This window comes from Microtus pennsylvanicus, chromosome 5, assembly GCF_037038515.1.
Source record: "Microtus pennsylvanicus isolate mMicPen1 chromosome 5, mMicPen1.hap1, whole genome shotgun sequence".
Lineage (NCBI taxonomy): Eukaryota > Metazoa > Chordata > Mammalia > Rodentia > Cricetidae > Microtus > Microtus pennsylvanicus.
The window spans coordinates 9049100-9068987 of record NC_134583.1 but is presented as its reverse complement, the minus strand read 5'-3'; the positions used below and the strand labels follow the sequence as shown (position 1 = coordinate 9068987).

The 19888-nt window shown below is 38.9% G+C and overlaps 1 protein-coding gene across 5 annotated transcripts in view; it reads left to right on the top strand.

The window, feature by feature from the left end:
• Nucleotides 1-19888, top strand: part of Rngtt (RNA guanylyltransferase and 5'-phosphatase) — a 183759-nt gene that overhangs the window by 2393 nt on the left and 161478 nt on the right. For 2 of the 5 annotated variants that reach the window (XM_075971252.1, XM_075971256.1), the window contains exons 2-4: nucleotides 5509-5618; nucleotides 9577-9680; nucleotides 9763-9851. In XM_075971252.1, coding sequence (XP_075827367.1) covers nucleotides 5509-5618; nucleotides 9577-9680; nucleotides 9763-9851 — 303 coding nt within the window. Of the gene's footprint in view, nucleotides 1-433; nucleotides 498-4909; nucleotides 5091-5508; nucleotides 5619-8570; nucleotides 8754-9576; nucleotides 9681-9762; nucleotides 9852-19888 lie in introns of all 5 variants that reach the window. The other 3 variants (XM_075971253.1, XM_075971255.1, XM_075971254.1) reach the window with 3 other exon arrangements.

Sequence of the window (19888 nt, the reverse complement as noted above, 5' to 3'; positions counted from 1 at the left end):
CTTTAATGTACAGTTTTTCTTCCTCATACAACCCACCATGTAGCTGTTTATAGACTCAACATGTAGACATAAGGAAAACAATAATTTGACTTTTGCATTATAGTCTTTCTATACACTGTTGTATGAGACTTCTGCAATCCTTCTTTCCTAGACAGCTGTTGATCTGCTTTCTGTCACCATCAGTGACGTACATTTTCTAATAAATGGCAAACATCATGTACTCATTATAGGTCTATGTTGTATAGGTTGGCCTGTCTGGTTTGAGGATGACTTTAACTCTCAATCCTCCTGCTTCTGTTCCCCAAATGGTGGGATTAGGTATATCTCCTGTCTCCCATACCCTGCTGTCAGTTTTTAATCAGAGTTTGAGTTGTTAGAGGAGTTTCTTACATTTGTCGACTCCATTTTGTCGCCTGCTTTTTTATTCTAACAGTTAATGCATTTGCTGGGTGTGGTGCTACAGACCTTCAATGCCAGCGCTAGGGAGGCAGAGGCAGGTGAGTCTTGTGAGTTTGAGGCAGCCTGGTCTCAAGACTGCGTTCCTAGCCAGCCAGGGCTGCATAATTAGACCCTAGCTCAAAAATAGAAAAAGTGAAAGTTTAAAATTTTAACCAATTTACAACTTACTTTTGTGCGTGTGTGTGTGTGTGTTTTGAGACCCACCTGCCTCTGCTTTCCAAGTGCTGGGATTAAAGACTTACTTTTTTTTTAAATGATGGCAGAATCTTATGTGTGCTAATATTAAGCACATATTTTACAACATTATCTAACTATATGAAATTTTTAGAATCAGAGATACCATTATTACTTGTTCATGTTGATTCTTCTGTTTTGTGTTTAAGATTTTATATGAAGTCCTCAGTCAATAAAACCATATGAACAATTGATAAAAGTGATCTGAAAGATTTTAAATAGAGATGATGGGAGATGTATGCAATCCCAGCATGTACAACTGAGGAAGAAGGATTGGTTTGAGTTTAAGGCCAGCCTGGGTAAGACTGTTGGGGAAAAAAAGGATAAAAGAGCCGGGCGGTGGTGGCGCACGCCTTTAATCCCAGCACTCGGGAGGCAGAGGCAGGCGGATCTCTGTGAGTTCGAGACCAGCCTGGTCTACAAGAGCTAGATCCAGGACAGGCTCCAAAACCACAGAGAAACCCTGTCTCAAAAAACCAAAAAAAAAAAAAAAAAAGATAAAAGAAAGAGAGAGAGATAATTTAAAGCCAGATGTGGTAGCATACACCTATAATTTTAGCATTTAGGAGGATGGGGCAGGAATGTCAAATCTTTGAGGCCATTCTGGGTTACATAGAGAGACCCTGTCTCAGAAATAAAAAAAGCTCTTAAATAGCTCTATTCCTTGAATAGAAAAGAAAGATAATTTAAGCAAGTTGTAGTGTGAAGAAATTAAAAAAAAGCAACCCTTTTTATTCTCAACCATACTTATATATGTATTTTTGTTTATAATGATACTCTTTGATAGTCCTATTATCTTCATTCTGAGTCTTTTAAGAAGTATTTCTTTACACCAGGCTGTGGTAGCACACACTTTTAATCCCAGCACTCTGGATGCAGCACTCTGGATGCAGAGGCAGGTGGATCTCTCTTGAGTTTGAGGCAAGCCTGGTCTATAGATTCAGATTCAGTTCCAGGACACCAAGGCTACACAGAGAAACCATAAACCGTGTCTTGAAAGAGAGAGAGAGAGAGAGAGAGAGAGAGAGAGAGAGAGAGAGAGAGAGAGAGAGAGAGAGAGACAGACAGAGAAATATTTATTTACAGCTGTGGCACATGACTTTAACCCCAGCACTTGGGAGGCAGAGACAGGGGGTCTGTAAGTTTCAGGATAGCCAGAGAAACCTTGTCTCAAAAAAACCAAAACAACAACAACAACAAAAACAAACCCAAACCAAATAGGCAGAAAAAAGGTAACAATTGTTTACTTAGTAATGCAGTAATGTTTTGGATTGAATTTCGAGCCTCATACATACTAGGCATTTGTGCCACTGACCTATATTTCCATCCTTTGTCTGTGCATTTGTGTGTGTGATAGACATGTATAGGTCTGTACTCAGTGAAAGATGTTGTCTTTACTCCCTTGAGAAAGGGTCTCTCCTTGCGCCTAAAGCTAGTTTGGGAGCCAGCAAGTCCCAGTGACCCTGTTATCCATATACAGATGGATGTGGGGCCATCCACTGATGCATAATCCACACCCCTAAGGAAACTGAAATTAACTCAGCTTTACTGAGCATGGATCAAGCTTTTCAGCACGGGGAGGAGTTTCATGTGCCCCATCCCCAAAGATTCTTTTTTTTTTTTTTTTGAGAGAAGGTCTCTGTCTATGCTGGCCCCAGACTCACGGTGTAGCTGAGAATGAGGCGACCCTGAGCTCATCCTTTCCTTGTGCTGTTGCAGTCACGTGCCAACACTCCTGGTTCTGTGTGGTGCTAGGCTAGCAAACCAGTGCATGGTAGGCAAAATGCCCCCCAAAGATTTCTGTAAGTTATAATTTTATATGAATTGGAAATGTATATTTGAGAATCATCAGTGTAATTCTTAGTTTTGTGTGTGTGTGTGTGTTTGGGGGGAGATAGAAGCCCAAACTCCCCAAGTCTTGTGTATGGAAGGCAGGGAAGTTTTTCAGGAAGGGTGCTGCTGGGTGCATGAAGTGCTGCTGAGTTGTTAAGGTGCTGGTAGTTGTTGACAAGTGTGAGAAGTGTTTTTCTTCCTCCTAGGATGTAATCACCTTTGGAAGGAGAGGGATTTAAAGGAGTGGAGAGAGAATTCTAATAGACTGCATGAGAACTCAAAATAGTGTGAATTAGGTGTAGTTACGGACAGGTGAAGTCATTGCTGTTTTGACTACATGTACAAATAAGTATTTGTATTCATTTTCTTTCTTTTTTTTAGAGTTAGGGTTTCAATATTTAGCTCAGGTTAGCATGAAACTTAGTATTCAATATTTAGAATTTACAGAAATCTGCTTGCCTCAGCCTCTTGAGTGCTGGGATTAAAGGAGGGAACCACTATGTCTAGTGGGCTGGAGATGTGGCTCAGTAGGAGAACGTTGCCTAGCATATAAGAGAGGAAAAAAGAAAAATGAGGAATGAAAATTATGCACAGTCTGCGAGAGTTTGTTTGAGTCCTGTTCTTTTCTGGTCATGTCTGTTCAGGATTCTAAATGTGTCAGTGTTTGAATGCCATTTCTTTTCCTAGTTTTGGAAAATAGTCTGCCAGGATTGTATTGAATGTTTCCTGTGCCTTTAGTCTGCATCTTTTTTTTCTTTTTTCTTTTTTTGGATTTTTTCGAGGCAGGGTTTCTCTGTAGCTTTTTGGTTCCTGTCCTGGAACTAGCTCTTGTAGACCAGGCTGGTCACAGAGATCCGCCTGCCTCTGCCTCCCAAGTGCTGGGTTTAAAGGCCTGTGCCACCACCGCCCGGCTTTAGTCTGCATCTTATTTCCTTGTTTTACAGCACAGATTCCTAGGTTTGGTGTCTTCTGTTGTTTATCTTGAACGCTGTGGTTGTGATCATTCATTTCTTTATTATCTGGATATAATAATTCCTTAGCCTTGTCTTCATTCACTGATATTCTTTCTTCCACTTAGTTTGTTATGATACTTTCCCTTGCGCTTTTTATTGGTTCCATTGCATCGTTGAGTTCGGGTCCTGAAGAAATGGCTCTTGTTGCTCTTCTAGAGGACTCACGTTCAGTTCCCAGCACTTACATGGCAGTTTACAGCTGTCTGTAGTCTTAGTTCCAGGGAATAATGTCTTCTGGTCTCCTCAGGCACTAGGCATACATATGATCTACATAAATACATGTAGGCAAGACACAACAAAAATCAGTAAGACAGTATACACCACCAGTAAATATGAAAATAGGAGTTAAAAATTGATAATGGGCTGGTGAGATCAGCCGGTAAAGGTGCTTACTACTAACTAAACCTGGCACTTGAGTTCAACACCAGGGTCTACGTGGTAGAAAGAAAGGACAGCGTCTCCAGCAAATTGTCATATGACCTCCACATGCAAGCTGTGTGCACGCACACAAATATATGTAACAAAATTAAAAATTATACTGTTACCGATTAAAAATTTTAGTTACTAATGTAGCTAGCTGTGGTGGCACACATTTGTAATTCCAGCACTTGGCATGGAGAGGCAGGGAGCTCAAACACAGCCTGGGTTTACACTGTTAAAAAAAAGGCACCAAAAAAAAAAAAAAAGGCACCAAACAAACAGTAAGTCTTTAGCAGTTGATTCTGGTTAATACCATTTTAACACTATAACATCCTCCATGATCTTTTTCCTGAGATGTGGATGAGGTTCAAAGATGGAAATACTTAACAACCTTCACATACAGCCAAGGCTGAGGAAATCCTTTAGTTAGTAGATTAGTTGCCTAACATGCACAAAGTCCTGCTTTTGATCCCCAGCATTACATAAAACCATCACTCTGAAAATTGAGGTAGGAGAATCAGGAGGTCAAGGTTATCCCCCGCTACACATTGAGGCTAAACTTGATATCCCTGCTTTAAATAACAAATAAACAGCAACAGCAACCTCCCCACCCCCAATACCAATGCCATGTAATCAGGAACTTGAAATAAATTGAGTTAAACTGGAGTGTTGGTACATACTTACAACTCCAGCTTTTGGAGGTATTGTGTGAGGTGCTATTTCTGGGTAAATGTGAACATTCTTACCCCAGATAGGGAAATGACAGTAGACAAGAAGTAAGGATATTTACCAGAGTTCAACTTGGTGAGCAAATGAGTTTTTTTGGGGTTCTTGCTCATAGAAACAGATGACTTTCGTGGTATAGATTCCTAAAAAAAGGATTTATTTATGTTTTATTTACATATACGTGTGTGAGCCTGTGTAAGTTTATGTGCACCATGTGCGTGCAGGAGTTTGGAGGACAGAAGAAGGAATCGGATCCTTTGGAACTGGAGTCACATGTGGTTGTGAACCACCGTATGGGTGCTGGGAATTGAACCCAGATCCTCTGCAAGAGTAATAAGTGCTCTTAACAGCTGAGTCATCTCTCCAGCCCCAAGTTTAGATTCTTTACGGATGTTTCACTCATTGGTAATTTTTCTTTGTTTATATCATCAAATTCTAGAATAAATTCAATTAATTAATCTGCATTTAGAGTGAAAGAACATTATGGGTAATTGCGTTTATAATTTTGTATTTCATTTTACGGTATTAACAAAGTGGGGTTGGGATGTAGTTCATTTAGTATAATGCTTGCTTACTACCAGGAAGCCATGGGTTCTATACTCAACACTACATAAAGCCAGGCAAGTGATAGGCCAGAATCAGAAAATCAAGGTGATCCTCAACTACACAGTGAGTCTCATGCCAGCCTGGCATATATGAGACTCTACTTCAATAAAAAACAAAGACAAAATGTTATTTTAAGAAGGCAGGTTTGAAAAAGCAAATTATAGAATTTTAGTCCTTTCTTTAAATAATGAAAATTATTATTCACCTTGATGTTTAGGAAGATTCTTACCTCTGAAGACGATGCTGGGGCCACGATATGATAGTCAAGTTGCTGAAGAAAACCGCTTCCATCCTAGTATGCTCTCAAATTACCTAAAGAGTCTGAAGGTAAGAAGCAAAGCTCTTTGCTACTAATGTAGTCTTCCTTCCCTGCTTCATCTTCAAGGGCTTTCAGTGAGGGATATGTGCTTACACATGGGTATAGAGGCCAGAAGACAGCCGTGGGTATGGTTTTCAGGTGCTGTTCACGTTTCTGTTCTTGAGATAGTATTTCTCAAGGAATACTATCTCATTGGTAGATTCTTTTCATATGCGTGTTTATTTTCAGAAGCTCTGCAGTAGTAGGTTTCCATATGACTTAAATGGCTTTTAGTGTTAGTTGTCCCTCCCCATATTCCCTTTTTTCCTCCCTTACTCTTCCTCTCTTCCCCCCGCCCTCATTTAATCCTACTATTCTAGTTTCCCTTTGTTTCTTCCTAACACTGTATTCTAGTTCCCATTCCTTGAGAGAGCCTCTCCTCCTCACTGGTCCCTTACTAGGTACCTAATCTCTGTGACTGTTCAGATTGTAGCACACATATTGAAAGCCTAAAGCTAATATCCACATGAAAGAGCAGCATACAGTATTTGTCTTTTTGGGTCCATATTACCTCTCTCAAGATGAATTATTCTAACTCTACCCATTTACCTGCAAATTTCATTTTTTAAATAGCTGACTCATATTCCATTGTGTAAAAGTATCACATTTTTATTATCCATCAGTTGATGGGTATCTAGGCAGTTTCCAGTTTCTGGCTATTATGAATAGAGCAGCACTGGACATGGATGAGTAAGTATGTCCACAGTAGGATGTGGAATTCCTTGGTTTTATGTGCAAGGGTATTATAGCTGGATCTTAAGGTAGATCGATTCCCAGCTTCTTGAGGAACTGCAACACTGGTTTCTACAATGATTGTACCAGTTTGCACACTCCCCAGCAATGAAGAAGTATCCCCCTTTCCCAGCATCCTTGTCAGCATTTGCTATCATTGCTTTATTGTTCTTGGCCATTCTGACTTGTATAATATAAAATCTCAAAGTCATTCTAATTTGCATTTCCCTGATGTCTCAGGATATTGAACTTTTTTTTTGTTTCTCAGCCATTTGTATTTCACCTTTTGAGAACTTTATGCTTAGTTCTATACCTCATTTTTTAATTAGTTTACTTTCTTGATGTTCAGTTTTTTAAGTTCTTCATGTTTTCTAGATACTGATCTATCAGATGCATAATTGGTAAAGATCTTATCTCATTCCATAGCCTCCTATGTTCTGAATGATGTCTTTTGCCATTACAGAACTTCTCAGGTTCATGAGGTTCTATTTAATAATTGTTGTTTCTAGTACTTGTGCTGTTGGTGTCCTGTTTAGAAAGTCCTTTCCCATGCCAGTGAGTTCAAGTCTGTTCCCTGCTTTGTCTCTATCAGATTCAGAGTATCAGGTCTTATGTTGAGATCTTGATCCATTTGGACTTGATAGGTATTGTTTGCATTCCCCCTTCTACATGCAGCCATGAACTTTGAGCAGTATCATTTGTTGAAGATGCTGTCTTTTCTCCAGTGTGTATTTTTGACTTCTTTATCAAAAATCAGGTGTCCAAAGGTGTATGGAAATACTTCTGGGTCTTTAATTCCATTGATTGCTTTTATTACAGTTTGAGATAGACAATAGTAATAACTCCAGTAGTGTTTTTAATATTCAGTTGTTCAGGATTGTTTATTTTAGTTTGTGTGTGTGTGTATGTGTGTGTGTGTGTATTTCCAAATAAAACTGAAGGTTGTTTTCTCAATTTCTGTGAAGAACTGTGTTGGAATTTTGGTGAGGAGTGAATTGAATCTGTAGACTGCTTTTGGTAGGATGGCCACTTTCACAATATCAATTCTACTGATTCTTGAACATGGGAGATCTTTCCATCCTCTGATGTCTTCTTCAATTTTTGTCTTCAATGTTTTAAATTTTTAATTATACAAGTCTTTCACTTGCTTGGAGTTATCCCAAGATAGTTTTTTTTGAGGCTACAGTGAAAGATATTATTTCCCTAGTTTTTCTTAGTAGGTCTGTCATTTGTATATAGGAAGGTTACTGATTTTTTTATTAGTTGATTTTGTATCTTCCTACTTTTCTGAAAGTGTTTATCAGCTGTGAAAGCTTCCTGGTAGAATTTTAGGGTCTTTGTATATAAACTCTTTGCAAAAAAGAATACTTTGACTTTTCCTTTTCCTATGTATATCCCCTTCAGTTGTCTTAGTGGTCTACCTAAGACTTCAAATACTATATGGAATCTGTATGGAGAGAGTGAAAAATCCTTATCCTGTTCCTGATTTTAGTGGAAATGTGTTGAATTTTTCTCCATTTATGTTGATCTTTACTGTTGGCCTGCTTGTCCTTTGTATCACTAGTCCATTGTGGACTTTTATCTTGAAGGAATGCTGGATTTTGTGAAAGGCCTTTTCTGCATCTGATGAGATGATCATGTGGTTTTTGTCTTTCCATCTGTTTATGTGGGGGATTTACACTCATAGATAATGTAAAGTCTTTGGTAGGTAACTCAGTTCAGTTTTAGTTTTATTGGTTATATTTTCTTTGCATTCTTCCAAATTATGTATGGTGGTAGAATGTTGTGCAGGATTTGTGCACTGACTCTTTCTGGAGCTCAGTTCAGGCATATACTTCTTCTCTCTTTCTCTTTCCCCTCTTATTTTATTTTATTTTATGGGTATTTGGATAGTATTTCTCAAGGAATACTATCTCATTGGTAGATTCCTTTCATATGCGTGTTTATTTTATAGAGTCTCACGTAACTCAGAGTGTGCTTAAAGTTGCTGTATAGCTGAAAATGACTTTGAAGTTCTGTTTCTCCTGTGTCTACCTCCCATGTACTAGGCATGAGCCACTATACTAGGCTTGGGAACTACATTTTAAAAATAGCTGTTTATATTATCTATGCCTCTTATTTTTATTGAAAATAAAATTAAGATTTTAATTTATTTTCATACCCTTATCTTGTTTCTTTCTGATATCCAGGAAGAGAAATACACATGCAGAGGCCAGAGGTTGATGTCTGATGTCTTCCTCTGTTATTCTCCAACTTAGTTTTTTGAGACAAGGTCCTTCACTGAACCTGGAGCTTGGTGATTTGGCTAGACTAGCCGGACAACAAAGCCCAGAGGATCATCCTGTCTCCACCTCCCAGCTCGGGAATCACAGGTGTGTGTTACCACACCTGCCTTTTTATGTGGGTGCTGGGGATCCGAACTCAGGTTCTCATGCTTCTATAGCAAGCACTTTGCCCATTAAGCCATCTCCTCAGCTTTCATTTTTTTTTTTTTTTTTTTTTTTTACTCCCTGTGTGTAGCTTTGGCTGTCCTAGAACTATCTGTAGAACAGGCTGGCTTCAAACTCAGAGCTCTGCCTGCCTCTGGGATTAAAGGTGTGTACCACCACACCGGGCTTCTGTTTTTAGTTTTTACTGTGCTTCTTTAAAAGGAATATAGTTCTAGGCATTAGTGTATTTTTAGAAAATGCACTAAAGTAGAAGAATAAATTAAATAGAAAAGGAACACACATTTGTTGCATAAATGGCTTCTGACATGCTTTAAGGCTGGATACAGTGTAGTGGATAGAAGTAGCGGTTGTGGTGGCTACCTCGAACCTGAGTGATGTGTGCCAGGCCCTAGAGCTGTCCTGCTCTTGTAAGCTTCAGGCTTCTGAGGACCACAGGCAGATACAGAAACAGTGACAGTGTTTGCCTCCTTGAATTCACATCGTTGGCAGTGGAGTCTGTTTTGCTTATACTTTCTGTCCTCCTTAGTTTAGAATTATTTTCCAGTGCCCCCTTAGTTCTTATTTCTGGAATGGTTGGATTCTTCGTTTAGAAGATAGTCAGTAGCAAGCACTGTCAGCTGCTTGGTAGCAGTGAGCATGTAATCCTGCTCAGTGGAGTAGATGAGTTCTAGTCCTGTCACCTACTCATCTTGTTTGGAATAAATGTAGTAACTAGCAAATCTGACTCTTTATTTATTTATTAAAGGTTAAAATGAGCCTGTTGGTGGATCTGACAAATACTTCAAGGTTCTATGACAGAAATGACATAGAAAAAGAAGGAATCAAGTATATCAAACTTCAGTGTAAAGGGTAAGTTGTAAGTTATAAACATTGAAAGCTTTTATTGAGGTTTGTAATCTCTTTTCCAAGCAACTTCTTTTTGTGTTCTCAGACATGGTGAATGCCCCACGACTGAGAATACCGAGACGTTTATTCGCCTGTGTGAGAGGTTTAATGAAAGAAGCCCACCTGAACTTATAGGTATGCTTGACTTCCTTAGGACAGTCCTCCTGCTTTCTGTGGATATTTACAAACATAAAGAAGTAGTAAGTGAAATAGGACTCCATATACTCAGTAATTACCATTTGCTGATATTTTTGTCTTCCCACTAGTTTATTTTAGTATTGAATTTTGCTATTTTTTAATTAATTAATCGGTGTGTATTGTATGTACATATTTATATGTGTGTGTTTGTGTAGGTCAAGACAGGGTCTCCTGTCTTGGAGCATATGAATTTGGCTAGGATTGCTTGCTGGCCAGTGAGCAGGGGTCTGCCTGTTCATATCCCATGGTGCTGGGTTAGAGATGTATGCTGTACCCAGCTTTTTACACTGGTGCTAGAGATCTGCACTGAGGTCCTCATGTTCGTGTGGCAGGGTATTTTCTGACTGATTTATCTTCCCTGACCTTTTTTTGTGTATTTTAAAGGAAATCGTAGATGCCATGCCATTTCATTAAGAAAATTTTAGTATGTATCTCTAATTGTTCGGGAATTTTGGTTTTTCTATAATGACTACACAATTAGTATACCAAACAGAATATCTAAACTTTCTTTTTAAATTTTATTGTTTTGGGACAGAGTGTGGAATGACCTCTGGACATTCTCTCTCTCTCTCTCTCTCTCTCTATATATATATATCTATCTATCTATCTATCTATCTATATATACACACACACACAGAAAAAGACAAAAAAACTGTAACAGCTGTTTATTTCCTGTATACTGTGAAGCACACAGAGCCATCTATACAATATTCCCGTCTGAAGTGCTAGAATGCATCTGGAAATAAATTTAATTATGTTTTTAGACTAAATTCAACTAAATTCATAGGCTATCTAATAGATAAAGAAACAATTTATAGTATGAAAATCCATAATCTGAACATCCAAAATTCAAATTCTTTTAAACCATAAACTTTTGAATATAGTTATGACATCACAAATAACAAATTCCAGCCCATGAAACTTCGCTTAAAGTTTTGTTAAGAGTAGTTCTACAATATTAGTTTCAGGCTAGGTTTGTGTAAAGCATAAATCAGTTTCATATTTAGACATAAATTCAGTTCCCAAAATAAATTTTCCAAAACTTAAAAAATTTCAAGACCTAAACCACCTCTGGTCTGAAGCTTTTTGTATAAACTGTGATAAATAGCATGGGAAAATAAACAGAGGAATTTAGAATATAGAATATTTTTACAAGAAAATGACTTGTTTCTTTAAGAAACTTTTAATGGCTTAAAAAGAGAGAAACTAGAGAGACAACAAAGTTTTAATGTGAATGTTGTTAGATTGTATTTTGAGAAACTAACTTAGGAAGGCATTGCTGGCCTGGTTGTGGTGATGTTCGCCTTTAATCCATCGCAGTACATGGGAGGCAGAAACAGGGAGAGTCTTTTGAATTTGAGACTAGCCTGGTCTATGTAGCAAATTCTAGGGCAGCCAAGGCTACATAAAGAGACCTGGTCTCAAAAGAAGAAAAAAAGAAAAAAACTAACTATAAGTACAAATAGGCTATCAGGCTTGCCAAGCAAGCCTTTTTACCTGCTGAGCTATCTTACTGGCCTCAGAGGGTCTTGTTGAACTGCGTTTGGCATTTCTCTCTTAGGATATCCCATGCTCTAGCCACTGATTGATTTATACTTTGCTATATTTTGATTACTGTATTTCCATTTGAACATATTTTTTAACTATCTGTACTTTCTTTGTATCCTAGGTTATGAGGATTGTTCATGTGAAAGGTTTTATTTTTAGTATTAGTGGTCATTTTTATGCTGTGGAGGTGGAAATAATTGATTTGGCTCAGCAAATAGTCATTTTCAAAACTGCCAATTTAAGTAACAAAAGCACTTTTGTAAAGAAGTCTTACATGTAGAAATGAGATGAAAATGATATTTACTTAATTCAGTTATTGAGATAGGCTCTTTGTAGACCACGCTGACCTGGAACTCAGCATCTTTCTACCTCCTGAGAACTGGGTTTATGGGAATGTACCACAATTGTTATTCGGATATTTTTTTTTTTACATTTTGTGTGTTTGTGTGTGTGTGTCTGTGTGTGAATGTGTGTGTGAATCTGTGGGTGCACATCTGTGGGAGGTTAAAGGGCAATTTACAGGAGTTGGTTCTCTCCTTTTACCATGCAGATTCTGGGGATTAACCTCAGGTTGTTAGGCTTTATGGCAAACACCTTTACCTGCTGAGCCATCTTGTTTGTATACTCTCTATATTTTTTAATTAGAATGTGACTTTATGATAACCTAGGCTGGCCTCAAACTCACCAAATTCTGCTTCATTCTCTTGAATAGTGGGATTTCTGTTATGTGGTACCACACCTGGCTTCTGTGAGAGTTTATTTTGAGTCTGTAGGAGAGTCAGTTGATCTGGCAATAATATTTTGTTAGTAATGACATAGAACTTTTTTTAAAAAGATTAAATTATTTATTATGCATACAATATTCTGTCTGCTTGCATGTGTCCCTGAAGGCTAGAAGTTGGCACCAAATCTTATTACAGGTGGCTGTGAGCCACCATGTAGTTTCTGGGAATTGAACTCAGGAACTCTTGAAGAACAACCAGTGCTCTTAGCTGAGCCATCTCTTCAGCCCCCGTAGAATTCTTAATTACTATTTCCTTCCTTCCTTCCTTCCTTCCTTCCTTCCTTCCTTCCTTCCTTCCTTCCTTCCTTCCTTCCTTCCTTCCTTCCTCTTTCTCACCCCCCCCCCTTTTGTTTTTTTTAGAGACAGGGTTTCTCTGTGTAGCCTTGGCTGTCCTGGAATTCATTCTGTAGACCTGACTGGCCTTGAACTGAGAGATCTGCTTGCTTTTGCCTCCTGAGAGCTGGGATTAAAGACCTGTGCTACCACTGCCTGGCTTTAATTACTATTTCCAAACTCTTTTGTGCTTTGAGACAGAGTTGTACTATGTAGCCCAGATCACTTATGGACTAATCTTTCTGTTTTCAGGCTCTTAAGTGCTAGAATGAAAAGAGGAATGAAAGCTCAAAACTGTTAAAATGATCCCCTTTATCCCCCCTCCCTTTGGAGATGGGGTCTTCTGTAGTCTAGTTTAGCATTAGCTTGCTGAAATGACCGTGAACTTCTGATCCTCTTCCATATTTTCCTAAGTGTTTTGATCACAGAGTGTACTACCATGCCCAGGAAAGTGATCTTAAATAATATTCTGAAGAGGACTTAAGAAAAGTAAATTAATTTTCTTCAAGCTTTTCTTTCTTGTAAACATTCATTTTAAAGTAGCATAAGCCCCAATGTGAAGATACACTCAGTTGGTTTATTAAGCACTTTAAAATAGTATAGGTTTACTATACTGAGTCAACCAGTTATCTGCAGCTTCTTAGTCATTGTCCTATTGCTATGAAGAGACACCATGACCATTGACAGCTCTTTTTTTTTTTTTTTGGTTTTTTTCGAGACAGGGTTTCTCTGTGGTTTTGGAGCCTGTCCTGGAACTAGCTCTTGTAGACCAGGCTGGTCTCGAACTCACAGAGATCCGCCTGCCTCTGCCTCCCGAGTGCTGGGATTAAAGGCGTGCGCCACCACCACCCGGCTTGACAGCTCTTATAAAGAAAAATATTTAGTTGGTGCTGGCCTACCATTTCAGAGGTTTAGTCCATTGTCATGGCAGGGAGTGTAGAGGCATATAGGCAGACCTGGTACTGGAGAGGTAGCCGAGAGTTCTGTATCTGGAATGGCAGGCAACAGGAAGATAGTGATACTGGATTGCGTTGACCTTCTAAAACCTCAAAACCCATCCCCCCACCCCCAGTGACACACTTCCTCCAACCATGTCACGTCTACTCTAACAAGGCTATATGTCCTAATCCTTTCAAATAATGCTACTCCCTGTGAGCCTGTCGGGGCCAATCAACTATTGTTAATCCCCAGATGATTTTATATTCCTTTTTTTTGGGTGTGTGTGTGTGTGTGTCTTATTTTGACTTTCTTTACCAGTATAGTTTGACCATCTTTCACATTGATCATAAGGGAGGCTGGAAAAACTGGATCATAGTTGTGGAATATAGGTGTCTTGTTTTTGTGTGTGTTCTTCTGACTTGTGTGTTTAAAACTTAAATTCTTGAAATAAATTTCGATACCTTTTTCTGTTCTTTTAAAAGACTTTTATCTTTTTATTTAAATATCATTTTTTTTTCATTTATTTTACGCACCAACCAGTTTACCCTCCTTCCTCTGCTCCCATTCCCTTCCCTTTCCCATCTATCCCCCCTATTGTGGGTGCTTTACTCTTTTGACTTTTTAAGGGGCTCACCACCCAGCTCCCAAATAAATCACAGGGAGGCTTATTATTGTGAATGCCCGGTTTTAGTGTAGATTGTTTCTTGCCAGCTTTTCTTTTATTAAATTATCCCAACTACCTTTTGCCTCTGGGCTTTTTCTTTCTCTATTTCTGTATACCTTACTTTACTTTTTTCCACCATGGCTTGCTGTGTAGCTGGGTGGGTGGCCCTTAATGTCCTCTCCTTATTCTTTTGCTTCTTGTTTTTCCTTTTATACTCTCTGCCTGCCAGCCCCACCTATCCTTGCTCCTGCCTCGCTGTTGGCTGTTCATCTCTTTATTAGGACCATCAGGTGTTTTAGACAGGCACAGTAACACAACTTCACAGAGTTGAACAAATGTAGTGTAGACAAAAGTCACACACCTGAAAATAATATTCCCCAACATCTCCCTTTTTCTTTCTAAACAAAATGAAAAATTTTAACTTTAACATAGTAAGACTATGCAGTAAGAACAATTATCAAGTAAAGATTACATTCACAATATAATGAATTCCAGTTCATTTGTGTCTAGCAAATTAAAACACCTCATTATCTGTCCTATCTTACTGAGTCTATAGTTTTATACCTAATTTACTCTCTGTCATAACTAAGGAAAACTGCAACTATAACTGTCTGGTCTTCAACTCCATCAAAGACCCCAGAAGGGTAACATTTTTTGACTAAACAAAAAGTCCTTTGCAAACAACTTCCAAAAACTCTATGAATGACAGAGATATCTGACTGCTTGGACAGTCACCCAAAGTTCCTTTGCAACATTGGGAAATCCATCTTCAGCCTATAGGCCCATAGAATCTGGCAGACTTTTCAACGAAGCAGGAAATTTGAAAGAGTGTCTTGCCTATATTGGTCATTTGTCAGTCACTTTCCTCTGTGCCCTGCAGAATGTCTGGCAGTTTCTTCTGTGAAGCAGGAACCCTGAATGACCATCCTGCCTTGTTTTGGCAAAGTTTGCAGCAGTCACTTTACTGTGGGTCTTGCATGTCCTGTCTGCACAGCACATAGTCAGCAGTCAAAGGCAAGAGCAGTTCCTTTGTTCAGTGACTAACCTTGCCACAATGAAAGCAAACTCCAAAAAGGAGTTTCTTTAATGCCGATAGCTTCTCTGAAGTAAATTGGTGCTGCTAGGATCAGATTATGTCTCATTGTCATGAAAACTTTAACAGAACATTTTAAGTGCCATAGTCTATAGGTCTTTGAAGTATTTGAAGACCATCTATCTAAAATATATCTATATGATCTGGAAAATATACCTAGCTTATCTATAAATTTGATTGTTATAGATGACTACTGACCTGTGTTTCTTGATTATCCTAAATAGTTCATAATAATAGTTTTCTTTTTTTTTTTTTTTGGTTTTTCGAGACAGGGTTTCTCTGTGGCTTTGGAGCCTGTCCTGGAACTAGCTCTGTTCAAAAGCTAGAATTTTACCTTACATTTTTAAAGTGAACTGCATAGGTACAATACCTTAAATAGGCAAAAACATATATACAATAGGTTGTAACAAAATAACCTTAAATTAGTATCAGTATATAAAAATCCTTTACAAAAAAGAGTAGATACATATGTATATAGTGCGTTGTAACAAAAATTACCTTAAATTTGCATCAGTATACAAGAGGCCTTTAAACAAGAGTGAAAACATACATACGTTGTAACAAAATTGACTTTCAATTTGTGTCCATATACTAAAATTTATGCCAATGCAAAATACCTGAGATTAATAGTGGTCGTTTTCTCCTGTATTTTTGTATTTCCCTGAATTATAACAAACATCCATAACCTACATAATAATCAAAGACCACCCACACCCTGTTTTCTCTTGGGAATGTGGACTTTGTGTTTTCTAGACTGCTTCCTGAATGTGGGTAAACTATTTTTAGGGTTCCAGAGAGAAAATTTGAGATAATGGCTAAGTCCTGGGAAGACCAGTTATAACGTTTGTTGATAGATATCACCTATCAAGGTGCAGGAGGTCTCCCTTCATCAAACCAGATCCAAGTCAACCTAGAAGGAATCCACAGCCTCTTGTTTCCTCTGGAAACAAAAGCAAAACCTCTTCTCCAGAGCATTTTTGATTTCCATTTGGCAAATAACATTTTTTGGCTTTTAAAAGTTAAGGCATTCTTAAAATATCTAGGTTGGCTTATTTCAAAGTCCCTCTTTCAATTCCAGGTCTCTTAGCAGCTGCCCTTTGTTTTTCAGCAATCAAAGAATTCAAAGCCAACAATAGTATACAGAGTTCAGACTCCACGTGTTTCCCATCTTTATGTGACTTTTTTGTTTTACATTACTTTTACTGTTTCTTTAAAGCTTTACTTTATTATTTTTAATCATTTTATTTCTTTCTATGACTACCTATATCCATTTTCTTTCTTTCTTCAGCCTACACACATTGTAAAGCACTCTGAAACCTGCTTAGATTTTTTTTCCCTGTCTGGACCTCTTTCACTGCATATCTTTCAGTCTTTTTAAAACTTTAGACTGTTAAGCGACTACACCTTATCCTCTGTGGGCTTCGCCCACCCTCAGGTTGGGTTGTGAAAGCTAAACTTGCACCCTAGTAGGAGGTGCATGACCAGAAACTGCTTTCAGCCTTTCTAGAGCTCTAGAATGCTGATGCTTGCACTGTGACAGGCATTTTTACTTCTTTCTTGGTTTCTCTTAGATGAACTGGCTGCTCAAGGGCTCACTAGCACGTGTAAACGCTTAAAGGAGCCGAATACTTTTTCTTTCAGCTTTCTCAGGCCCTACATGAAAATATGGCCTCACATTGGAATGCCAAAATATTGTGGGTGTTTTACTCTTGGCTTTTTGAGAGGCCCACCACCCAGCTCCCAAATAAATCACACGGAGGCTTATTATTACTTGTGAATGCCGGACCTTAGCGTGAATTGTTTCTTGCCAGCTTCTCTTATGTTAAATTATCTCAACTACTTTTTGCCAGTGGGCTTTTATCTTTCTTTAGTTCTGTATACCTTACTTTACTTCTTTCTCCATGGCTTGCTGTATAGCTGGGTGACTGGCCCCTGCTGTCCTCTTCTCCTCATTCTCTTGCTCCTTGTTCTCCTTGTTTCTCCTTTTGTACTCTTTGCCTGCCAGTCCCGCCTGTCTTTTCTCCTTTCTGGCTATTGGCTATTTAGCTCTTTATTAGACCATCACGTGTTTTAGATAGGCACAGTAACACAGCTTCACAGAGTTAAATAAATATAGTGTAAACAAAAGTCACATACCTGAAAAGTAATAATCCTCAATATCCCCCCCCCCCATCCATTTCTCCATCTGTGTTCAGAAACGGACAGGCTTCCCATGGGCTTCCACAAAGCATGGCACATCAAGATGAGGCAGGGGCCAGGCAATCGAGCATGGAGAACAGGGTACCAAAAGACAGCTAAGCCCTAGGGAGAGGTCCTGCTCTCATTGTTAGAAGCTTTCCTAAGAGACCAAGCTACACGCTTGTCACACACAGCCTAGGTTGATCCCATCCAGGTCCCCAGACTGTTGGTCCAGCGTCCATGAGCCCCATGAGCTCAGGTCAGCTGTCTCTGTGGGTTCTCCCATCATGACCCCTTGACCTCCACCTCCTCCCTTTCTTCTACAAGACTGGGAGCTCAGAGCAGTGCTTGTCTTTGGATCTTTGCCTCTGTTTCCCTCAGTTACTGGATAAAGTATCTCTGATGATAGTTAGGGAAGTCACCAATCTGCCTATCATAGATGCCCTCTCCACCATTGCTAGGAGTCTTAGTTGGGGTCATCTTTATGTATTCCTGGGGGTTTCTCTGGTACTAGGTTTAATCCCTGTCCCCAAATGAATCCCCCATCAGGACATTTCTTTTATTAATCTTCCCCTCCATCCTGCCTCCAACCCACCTCCAGTCCCCAACCCACCCAACCCACTTCCTCTAGTTCCCATTTCTCCATCCCCCAACCCCTGCTGTCAGTTTACCCAGGAGATCTTTTCTTCTTTAACTTCTGAGGGAAATCCATGCTTCCCTCTTTGGGCCCTCCTTGTTATCTAGCCACTCTAGGGCTGTGGATTGTAGGTTGGTTATCCTGTACTTTATTCTTAATAGCCACCTGTGAGTGAGTACATACCATGTTTGTCTTTCTGGGTTGGAGTTACTTTATTCAGAATGATTTTTTTTTTTTGCTAGCTTCATCCATTTGTCTGCAAATTTCATGATGTATTTTTTTTTTTTTTACAGCCAAGTAGTACTTCATTGTGTAAATGTACCACATTTCCTTATCCATTCTTTGGTTGAGGGCCATCTAGGTTGTATCCAGGTTCTGGCTATTATGAATAATGCTGTTATGAACACAGTTGAGCACATGTCCTTGTGATATGATTGTGCATCCTTTGGGTATATGCCTAAAATTGGCATAGCTGGGTCTTGAGGTAGATTGATTCCCAATATTTTAAGAAACTGCCATACCAATTTCCAAAGTGGCTGGCTCTTCAAGTTTGACTCCCACAGGCAGTGGAGAAGTGTTCCCTTTACTCTGCATTCTTTCCAGCATAAGCTGTCAGCAGTGTTTTTGATTTTAGCCATTCTGACAGATGTAAGATGGCATCTCAGAGTTGTTTTGATTTGCATTTCCCTGATGGCTAAGGATGTTGAGTTCTTTAAAGTGTCTTTCGGTCATTTGAGATTCTTCTGTTGAAAACTCTCTGCCTAGATCTGTACCCTATTTTTTAATTGGATCATTTGGTATTTTGATATTTAGCTTCTTGAGTTCTTTATATATTTTGGAGATCAGCCCTTTGTCAGATGGGTTGGTGAAGATCTTCTCCCATTCTGTAGGCTGCCTTTTTGTCTTACTATGTTCTTTGCCTTACAGAAACTTCTTAGTTTCAGGAGGTTTTGTTGTTAATAGTTGCTTTCAGTGTCTGTGCTACTGAGATTTTATTTAGGAAGTAGTCTCCTGTGCCCATGTGTTCAAGACAACTTCTCAATTTCTCTTCTATGAGTTCAGTGTGGCTGGATGTATATTGAAGTCTTTGATCCATTTGCATTTGAGTTTTGTGCATAGGGATAGATATGGATCTATTTACATTCTTCTACATGTTGATACCCAGTTATGCCAGCACCATTTATTGAAGATGGTTTCTTTTTTCCATTGTACAGTTTTAGCTTCTTTGTCAAAAATTAGGTGTCCAGCCGGGCGGTGGTGGCGCACGCCTTTAATCCCAGCACTTGGGAGGCAGAGGCAGGCGGATCTCTGTGAGTTCGAGACCAGCCTGGTCTACAAGAGCTAGTTCCAGGACAGGCTCCAAAACCACAGAGAAACCCTGTCTCGAAAAACCAAAAAAAAAAAAATTAGGTGTCCATAGGTGTATGGGTTAATATTCGGGTCTTTGGTTCACTTGTCTGTTTTGTGCCAATACCAAGTTGTTTTCATTACTGTAGAGCTTGAAGTCAGGGATGGTGATGGCTCTAATAAGATGTAGTTGAATAGATTTGGAGAGAGTGGACAGCCTTGTCTTGTTCCTTATATTAACGGAATCTGCTTGAGTTTCTCTTTATTTAATTTAATGTTGTCTGTTGGCTTGCTGTAAATTGCCTTTATTATGTATAAATATGTTCCCTGTATCCCTGATCTCTCCAAAACATGAAGGGGTGATGGATTTAATCAAAGGCTTTTTGAGCATCTTGAGATAATCATGTGGTTTTTTTCTTTGTTTGTTTATATAGTGGATTACATTGACAGA